The 9,895-nt window shown below is 39.6% G+C and overlaps 2 protein-coding genes across 2 annotated transcripts in view; both read left to right on the forward strand.

Moving 5' to 3' along the window:
- The window catches only part of LOC132157921 (uncharacterized), a gene marked incomplete at its 3' end in the record, with an annotated part of 22,355 nt that extends 20,991 nt beyond the window's left edge, over positions 1-1,364 (forward strand). The window contains exon 4 of the mRNA XM_059567178.1: positions 25-1,364. Within this exon, the coding sequence (XP_059423161.1) occupies positions 63-1,364 (1,302 nt within the window). The remainder of the gene's footprint in view (positions 1-24) is intronic.
- On the forward strand, positions 1,362-9,153 carry LOC132158418 (uncharacterized). Its single transcript, XM_059567832.1, has one exon. It carries the CDS (start codon positions 1,404-1,406, stop codon positions 8,373-8,375), a length of 6,972 nt encoding a protein of 2,323 aa, XP_059423815.1. The 5' UTR covers positions 1,362-1,403; the 3' UTR covers positions 8,376-9,153.
- The last annotated feature ends 742 nt before the right edge of the window (positions 9,154-9,895 follow it).

The raw sequence follows: 9,895 nt of genomic DNA on the forward strand, positions 1-9,895 counted from the left end.
ATAACATGGACTCTTGTCTTTCAGAGTTAGTAGAATTAGCCCTTAAATCTCTTAACACCAGGATGGCTCAAACATGGAATGCACTTCAGCAAGCACAGATTCTATCTAACCAGAGCCCGGAAAATTCTATTGGAACTATGGACTCTAATGGAATGCCAGTGGAATCTGACGAAAGCTTTGCTCATGAAATAGAAGAGTTAATTGAGAAGGAGAACTTTTCAAGCATGATGGATTTGCAAGACATTGATGAATCAGACATAAAAGACTTGGAGTCTGGTTCTTTGCAGCACACATGCTATGAATCATCTTGGCAAGATGTAATGAGTTCAAATGACCTTGAACAAGATAAGCCAGGGGATAAAGGAGAAAATAATGGTAACATGATACCCTGTCCCTTGCCTAACTCAGTAGAGGTTGAATCCATACTGGAAGCACATTCTGACAAAGCAATATTAGAACCTGCTTTTGAGTCAAATGCTAGTCTCATAGAATATTCAGATATTAGCAGCTGCTCTGACACAGATGGAAATTTTGATTTCAATTTGAGTTCATCCATTGATGTTAACATGGATAGCAACCAGGCTGGTCAGTCTTCAGAGGAAGGAGACCTGAATTCAAGTATGCACTTATCTTCTTCTGAGGTCTGCCATAGTATTTTTGAAGCAGGTATGAGTGAAATAAATCAACAGCGGGACACTGGACCTCCAGTGACCACAGGTGAAAGTAATGAAAGTGTAAACCATGCTGGCGATGACTGTAGTGATGGGTCACTTCTTACAAATGCTGAGGTTCCATGTACAGAAGAACAAGGTTTGGACAATATGAATGGTGCAGTGCCTTTGTCAAAAGATGGGCAAATTGAGGAAAGGGAAATTACTGATTTGGAATATTTTTTGGATCACTGCAAAGAGCTTGGTACCTCTCAGGATGGTTCCAACTGTGCCTCAAATCATGCAAATATTGATAGTTCATTGACTTCTAATGGGGATGAAAACATTTGCCCAACCATAGATTCAAGTGTTTGCCAATTGGAAAGGACCGCCCCAGATACTGAAAACACATTATCAAAACATGAATTTGAAAAGACATTTGTGATTTCTGGTGATGGAAAAGGTCCACTTGGTGATTACCAGTTAGATGTAATGAACCCAAATCCTGAAAATACATCCTCAAAGCCCAACTTTCAAGAAACAATTCAGATATCTGGCATTGGAAAAGATTCTCTTGATGGCTGTCAATCGGAAAGCAATCAACCAGGTCCTGAAAGCCCATCCTCAGAACCTGACTTTCAAGAGACAATTGGGGTATCTGGAAATGGAAAAAAATCTCTTTATGGTTGTCAATTGAAGAGCAAGAAACATGAAAATACAACATCAAAGCCCATCTTTCAAGAAACAATTAAGATGTCTGGCACTGGAAAAGATTCTCTTGATGGCTGTCAATTGGAAAGCAGTCAACCAGGTCCTGAAAGCCCATCCTCAGAACCTGACTTTCAAGAGAAAATTGTGTTATCTGGACATGGAAAAAAATCTCTTGATGGCTGTCAATTGAAAAGCAAAAGACCCAATCCTGAAAGCACATCCTCAGAACCTGTCCATGGAAATTCTTTTCAGCTAGAAGGACAGAAATTCTTTGCATCTAAAGATGAACAAGTTGAGCGGAGTAGTTTTGGGTTCCTTGAGTCTTGTTTTGGTTTAAGAAGTACAGCACAGAACACTGAGGAACTGAAACACCCGGAACCTGCACATATAAACAAAGTCAATGAGTGCAGTCTGTTAAATCACAATGCAGTTGAATCCAAAAAGAAGATGGATGAGGGAACTTATGTATCAAAAGATGAACCAGTACTCCGTACAGACCAAGTGTCCAAGACCTTGCTAGATCCTGAACTGCAAAAATGTCTGACTGGCAATGGTACCATTATAAACAAAGATTCTTTATCATATTTAAAGACCCAAAAGAGAAAACTGCAGCCTGTTGTTCTCCTTAAGACAACTGAGAAAATAACTTGTAATGGAAAAGAATACCATTGCTTTGAGTGCCAAGAGTCAACACAAAATGTAGATGAACTAATTGAGCACTACCACTGCATGCATTCTCTCCATAAGTCTCAGTATTGCATCTCTTGTGAAGGTTACTTCACTGGTGGTAAATTGGCTTTACAACATCTCTGTGGAGAAGTGGAACTTAATGACAAGAAAAAATCATCGTCCTCGTATACCAAAGTGCTTACTGAGGAAAAAGCAAAGTTCATATGTAGGTATTGTAGCAAGTCCTTTGTTCGACAAGCTTGTCATAAAGATCATGAGCTGAAGCACAGAGTTGTCACACATCATAGATGTGACTGTTGTGGATTATACTTTCCTAATACTCACAAATGTCAAAGTCACAAGCATAAAGCAACATGCACACCTTTGATACTAGACCCTTTTTTACAGACTGCAGATAATCCAGAATCAATCCAGGAAAAGAGCGACATACCAGATGTGGTTGAAACAGTTGGCTCCAATGTAGAACTTCGTAATTGCTTTGTGAAACTAATGGATGTGTGCAAGATAAGCCAATCACCTGAACAAATGCATTGTCAAGTTTGTGGCAAGACTTTCAGGCTCAGAGCACAATTAAATGCACACCTTAGATCACACTCGGATGAGAAGCCCTTCAAGTGTGACAACTGTGAAAAAGCATTCAAATATACCTGGAATCTTAACAAACATAAAAGAGAGCAGTGTTCACAAAAGATTGTCCCACATGAAAAATCTTCAGTTTCAGATAACAACTTCCCACCAAAGTTTAAATGTCCAATCTGTTTTCGCATTTTCAAGTACTCCTACAATCGGACACGTCATTTGCGTCAACAGTGTCTCAAAGAATATATGAAAAAAGGCAAAGGAAGGATTGGTGACAAGTATCAATGCCCTTTGTGTAAAGATATGTTTACTGTGGCCGGCAACCGCAATAGACACATTAAGCAAACTTGCATTAAGCTTAAACTCTACAGATCCAAAGGAAAGGTAAAAAACAGAAAAGAGTTGGAGGAACTTGACAGTACCAAAAAAGAGGTCAAAGAGTCACTATTGACTATGTCCATACAAAAAGCATCACGGTACAAATGCACTTACTGTCCAGCTGAGTATTCTAGCAAGTCTGGTTACTACAGCCATCTAGCAAAGCATAAATTGCTTGGACATGACAAAAAGAGAGTCAAACACAAACTTGGTAATGCTGTTAATTTGAAAAACTCAAGCTCTGCTGTGGAAAGACCAACTAACCAAAAAAGTGCTGACAAAGATGCAAGACTTCCTTTTCCCTGTCGCTTCTGTGGAAGAGACTTTGCTTCACCTGACTCATTAAAAAAGCACTTACGACTTCATAAAGGAAACAAACCTTTTCGCTGTTTAGACTGTGGTAAAAATTTTGCCAGGCATGGACACCTAATGGCTCACAAAAATGTGCACAGGCGGAATATACAGTGTTCTGTCTGCTGGGAAGTTCTGCCGTCTATTGGAGATTTGTTAAAACACAGACAGTCCCATCCAAAAAAAGGCATACTTAAATGTCCTGACTGCCCTATGCAGTTCCAATTTCCAGTATTTCTGCTTCGACATGTGGCTGTGCACGAGAGGAGACGCAAACTTAAGGAACTTCTCCCTCCAAAGGATCAAGCTACACCTCAAAAGGTAGAAGAAATTTACAAAGAGGAGTTCAAATGTGCTCTCTGTCAGGAAGCCTTCGTTGACTCAAAGGCACTTAGCGAGCATTGTTTAACTCATATGCCTGGACCTTCTGCATCCAAATGTCAGTTCTGCAAAAGCCATTTCTCAAGTCGTGCTGCACTTATTCGTCACATCCGCCTTCACACTGGTGAAAAGCCTTTTCCCTGTCCAATTTGTGGCAGGCACTTCCATAGAAAGGAAGTTCTTAAATTGCATCAGGAAAAATGTACAGTGGAGCAACCACCTCAAACGTCAAGTCCCAAACAAATACAGGCAGAACCTAGTGTAGACACTTCTTCAAAAAAGACCAGCAACGTCTATAATTGCTCATACTGCCCACATTCATTTCGTTTTCCAAACAATTTAAAACTCCATGAGAGAGCCCACTTGGCCAAGACCGTTTTCCCTTGTACAAAGTGTGGGAAGTTTTACAGGAAAAGGAAATTTAAAGATCATGTTGAACTCTGCAATGGAGACGAGATAAAACCTGCTTGCAGAAAATGTGGGAGAATTTTTACTAGAAAAAACTACAGAAATGGTCATGAAAAGCAGTGCCAGGGCAAGCAGAACAAAGCTGAAACCGAAACGGGAAAAGAAACAAATGAGAAGGGCAAATTTAAGCAGCAATGTCCACAATGCTTTAAATGTTTCAGATCTAGCAGTTTCCTCCAGAGACACATATCTCTTCATTCAAAGGAAATTGCATATGCATGCATGCATTGTGGACAGAAATTTGACAGTGAGGATCGACACTTGCAACATGAAGCTTTTTGTGATGGTGTGCTCAAGGAACGTAGATTGGAGAGTTTAAGAGGATCTGAAAAAATTAAATCATTGTTTGTTGAAGAAAAAAATCATAAAGAGGTCACTGTGGTTTCTGGAGAAAATGGTGAGTCATTTAAGTGCAAATTTTGCACTAAATCATTCTTGAGGGCCAGATACCTAAGACGCCACATTCTTACTCACACAGAGGTCAAGCCATACCGGTGTAAGACTTGTGAAAGTTGTTTCTCTCGCTATGATCATTTAAAACTGCACCAAGCCCGCTGCAGAGGAAAGCGACAACTTGAGGTACGAGTTGAAAAGATGAGTCTTGACAGCGTGAGCACAAGTCCCCAAAGCCAAACCCAGGAAGATGGTGACGCATTGCAATGCAAAGTTTGCTCAAAGCGGTTGTCCACCCCGAGTGATCTGAAGCGTCATATGGCCATGCTCCACATTACTGATAAACCTTTTCCCTGCAAAAGATGTGGCAAAACTTACAGTTCTAAAAAGACTTTGAGTAGGCACAACCTTACAATCAGATGCAAAAAGATTTCAAAGGAAAGTGTGCCATCTGCCAAGAATAATGTACAAACCCAACCATGCAGAGAAACATCCAAACTTCTGCAACGTATACAGGTGCACTATATGAATAAATTTAAATACCAATGTGAGTATTGCCCTCGACGCTTTAAACAATCAGGACAACTGAAGGTACACATACGTCTTCATACTGGGGAAAAACCATATGGCTGCGCCAACTGTGGAGAGCATTTCATCAGAACAGACTATTTGAAACGACACTTAGCTAAATGCAGTGGAAAAGGAGAAAAAGAAAAAATTCTTTGTGACAAGTGTGGTGACCTGTTTACCCGCGACGCACTTTTTGTACATCAGAAGACATGTGTCATTAGCTCAAAATCATCTGGATCACCTCAACAGACAAATGATAAAGACAAGAGTCCCACCAAGATAAAAGGTTTTTCCTGTGCTAACTGTAGTGATCGTTTTTTATTGTTCTCACAGCTCCAGCAGCATTTTTTAGCAAAGCATAGATCTGATCAGCCAAAAAATAATGATCAGCAGCAATTGGTATCCAGTCACATGCAAGTCATAAAGCAAGAGCAGGTTGATGAGGGGTATGGGCAGAACCAAGAAAGCAGCAGTCAGATAAATGCACGGGAGCGACGTGCATGTTCAAACACAGACCTTATCAAGCCTCTTAAATGCCCACAGTGCAACATGCGCTTTTCCAGGAGCACTGGCCTGGGTATGCATATGCGCATACATAAGGGGGTTTACCCACTTTCTTGCACAAAATGTCATGTTGGGTTTTGGACCAGAAAGACAATGGAGAAACACAGGAGAAAATGTACAGGTCACACACTTCTCTCAAATAATGGATCGGCGATGGAAAGTGCAGGTGATTTAAACGATACTGTTCTAGTATTTAACAAGGGTTCTAATACAACAGGAACTGGAGTACTACAGACTAAATTCTCATGTAAAGATCAAGACCAGGAAAATGATGCAGAGAAAGGAGATGTGTCTATTCATAAGTATCAGTGTTCTGAGTGTGATCAGAGTTTTACCGATGGACTGAGACTCATAAGTCATTTGGAGGAACATGGCCGTGAGGATCAAGAGCGCAGATCAGACATCCACAGATGCCATGTGTGCAATAAAGTCTTTGCTCAAGCTGGTATATTGCAAAGGCATATGAAATTGCAACATAATGAAAAGATGAATAATACTTGTGAAATTTGTTTCAAGAGATTTCGTTTTCCATCTGACCTGGACATTCATAGATCTTGTCATGACCCCAGTCGTCCCTTTCCCTGTAACAGTTGTAAGATGCGGTTTTTGACTGCTAAAGCCCTGACCATTCACCATAGGATGGCTCATTTGCATGCACAACCACCCAACTCAAAAGAATCTAGTGTGAAAGCAAGAACGGAGCAGCCTGAAATATATAGGTGTGAACCATGTGACAAAACCTATACGTTAAAAAAGTCATACATGAAGCACTGCAAAATAAAACACAAAGAGGATTTTATCACCGTCGCTGATAACGAATTGAAAAAATCTTCCAGCAATGCAAGTCAGGAATCAGATGAGGAAGACTCCAGAAATTTTGAAGACGAAGATGACAGCGACAATGACTCTGATTCAGCACCATACTTTCCTTGTCATGTTTGTGGTAAAACATTCTTAACATCAGAAAGTCTTGAGGATCATCAAAGATGTCATCTTGGCGAAAAACCCTTTGAGTGTGAAGAATGTGGGAAGTGCTTTTTTCAGCTTGCAAACTTGCAACAACATCAGCGGTGCCACAAGTCAGAGTTTCAGTGTCAAATGTGTGGTAAAGGTTTTGTCTCGCTCTTCAGCCTGCGCAAACACAAGCAAACGCATATCAGAAAGAGTCCTCACCGCTGTACCAAGTGTCACCTGAGCTTTACACGCTCAACAGAACTAGCGGAGCACATGGTTACCCACCGTGATGAAAACTTTCCATGTGACCTATGTGATGAAACCTTTTCCTGCAAAACAAGTCGGGCTGAGCATCGCAAGATGCACACAGAGCAAGAAGAAGAGCTTCCACCATTGATTCCCCCCACACTACCTCAAACAATGCAAGTGACTCCTGCCATCACAAGTAATGTTGAGCAGTACAAGTATCGCTGTGGAATTTGTCAAGTAAGATTTCCAGATCCAGAACAGCTCTCAGAACATGGCTGCAATCCAGCACAAGAGCGGCCATACTCATGTCCTGAATGCAACAAGCATTTTTTACATGGTTCACACCTGAAAAAGCATCAGCTCAGCCATCAGTTGACGGGACCGCGGTCTTACCAGTGCAATCATTGCAGCATGAGCTTCACCCACCACCACCTTTTTCTCACTCATTTACGAAGCCATGGGAATGAAAAAGCTTCCAAGAACACTAACTTTCCTACCAGTGAAAAGATGTTCCGTGTGGAACTTGTGAAGCGTGACAAGATTTACCAGTGCCCCATATGTCCAGAGAGTTTTTATCAAGCTTTGGACCTTGCGAATCACCTATCTGTTCATTCTCACATGTGCAGTGTTTGTAACATGACTTTTCCCACTAAGAAAGACCTTGATGAACATGAACAATGCCATCTGACTGCTGCTACTCAGTATGAATGCACGGAATGTGGAGACAGCTTTCTTGGAAGTGATGCTTTTCGCAAACACCACTGTAGTAATAGAAATATGACCTTTCCAAAAAAGCACCATTCAGAGCCATCTGGCTCTTCCTCCAAGAAGCAGAGTTCAGGCAGTCATTTTCAAGCGGGTGATGAAGAAGAGGAAGAGGTTGATGTTGGAGAAGACTTCATTATTTGTCCTATCTGTAAAAGACGGTTCTCCTCCAATAGCAGTTTAATGGAGCATCATAAAAAGCATCATGAGGATCCGCGTCCTTTCAAGTGCTTGGTATGTAAAAAAGGCTTCACAAAGAAACGTTATCTTACGCAGCACCAGCAGATACACAGTGAACGCCCTTACCAGTGTGAAGTATGCTCAGAATCCTTTAAAACAGAGACGGCTCTTGTATCGCACTGTAAAATTCATGATGCAAAAAGGCAACACCAGTGCCCAATATGCAGCAGAACCTACCTTACAGCACATGATCTTGCAAAACATAAAAGGAAACATGCTGAACATCAAAGCCTGAGTGAGGACAACCAAGAATACCGATGCGATATGTGCTATAAATCCTTTACCATGTTTGCTCATTTGCAAAAGCATCAAGAAACCCATGTGGGACAAGTGGTCTATGAATGCACAGAGTGTGACAAAGCCTTTGCTTTTCTAAATCTTTTGGAGGAACATCAGAGGACTCATGGTGCTGCTTCTACAGAATCTCTTTAGTCCCAGTCACCAACCCATTTTTCCTATTACTGATGACTCCATTTCCTGCAATGCAGGTTGTTTAAAATCATTCAGTTTTCTGAACGTTATTTGTTAAGATTGACTGTACATACAATTCAGTGTTGTTTTTATATAGGCCTAACTGCTTTTATCCACTTTGAAATATGATGTTGGTGTTTTACCCTAGTTCAGAATTGGTCTGTTAATGTTCATACAATCTACTCCGTTCTACAGTTCTGTGAACTGCTCACTAATTTTTCTTTGTACAATAATCAGGCTGATGTAAATTACATTTATGTAATCTAGATGATGTATGGAACTATAGGCATGAATGCAGTTGATGTTAATATTCCACAGTACAGTTCACAAGGATGTATAGTAATTCCTGCGTCATTCCTCCATTTTTCACCTTGCTTTAAATATCCTTATGAAAGTTAGAGGAAATCTGTAGATGAATGTTAATGTTTCATCGTAATGCCCAGCCATGTTGTTATTTTTCTTTTCTTTTTTTGTCTGTAAACATTTAAGGTCAAGTTAAGGGGTTATTACACAAGATGTGAATGCTATTACATTAAAATCCAGATTTACCTTTTTCTTAAGGAGTCTAACTTGAATGGCTTCCCTCAAAAAAAGTAAACTTCGAGCTTGACAATTCTGTATCCACTCTGTATGTTTTAATCTACATTAGTGCTGACATATATGCCTATAAAACCTGTGTTTAGTTTGACTTTTATATGGTAATGTTGAATTCCTTCAACTAGTAAAAACATTTAAATCTATTTTGTTGTTTGAGCAGTTTTTTTCACTTATGGAATGATTTGAGGTAATGGGTCACAACGAACCACATTTTATATCCAGTTGAATATGGCTTCACTAAGGAAGACTAATTTATAATGAAGTAAACAGTCAGTAACTTGGTGTGAATCTTATTAAAAGTATAAGCTATTGTTATACAGGATTTTTCTCATACTGGCAATTAGATTTTGTAATAATGATTGGAGACCAACCTCCCTGTCAAGTATGTATGTGATAAAATGCCATTTCATAGTGGCTGAAACCAATATTAGGTGGTAGTCCCAAAGGGGGTTCACCACTTATAAACGGTGAGGGGGAAAAAAATACCTAATCAAAAACATATATTAGTAATGTTAAAGTTAAAATTTTGTTTTGAGTTCTGTTTCATATATATATATATATATATATATATATATATATATATATATATACGTGTGTGTGTGTGAATTTTTATTATTTTCATGCTGCTTTTTGGAGCTTTAATATGAGTAATTATGATTATGGAGACATTGGATTAGGAATTTCAGCATGTTTTGGTTAAATACAGCCCCTAATGAGGTTTTGGATTTATCTTGTGAATCTATAACAGCTATATCTACAGGTCAGGAGCTGACAGTATTTGACTCAAAATTCAGAGTGTGTGAATTTGGCCTTGATATTACAGTATACATAAAGTAAAACATGTCACCAGTTACTTTAGTTTTGCCTTTTTTGTTGTTTGTTTT

The sequence above is a fragment of the Carassius carassius genome, chromosome 15 (assembly GCF_963082965.1).
Source record: "Carassius carassius chromosome 15, fCarCar2.1, whole genome shotgun sequence".
Classification (NCBI taxonomy): Eukaryota; Metazoa; Chordata; class Actinopteri; order Cypriniformes; family Cyprinidae; genus Carassius; species Carassius carassius.

Excerpts from the sequence above, each read along its gene's own strand:
- LOC132158418 (XM_059567832.1), top strand. The coding sequence starts at position 1,404 with ATGTCTGGCACTGGAAAAGATTCTCTTGATGGCTGTCAATTGGAAAGC.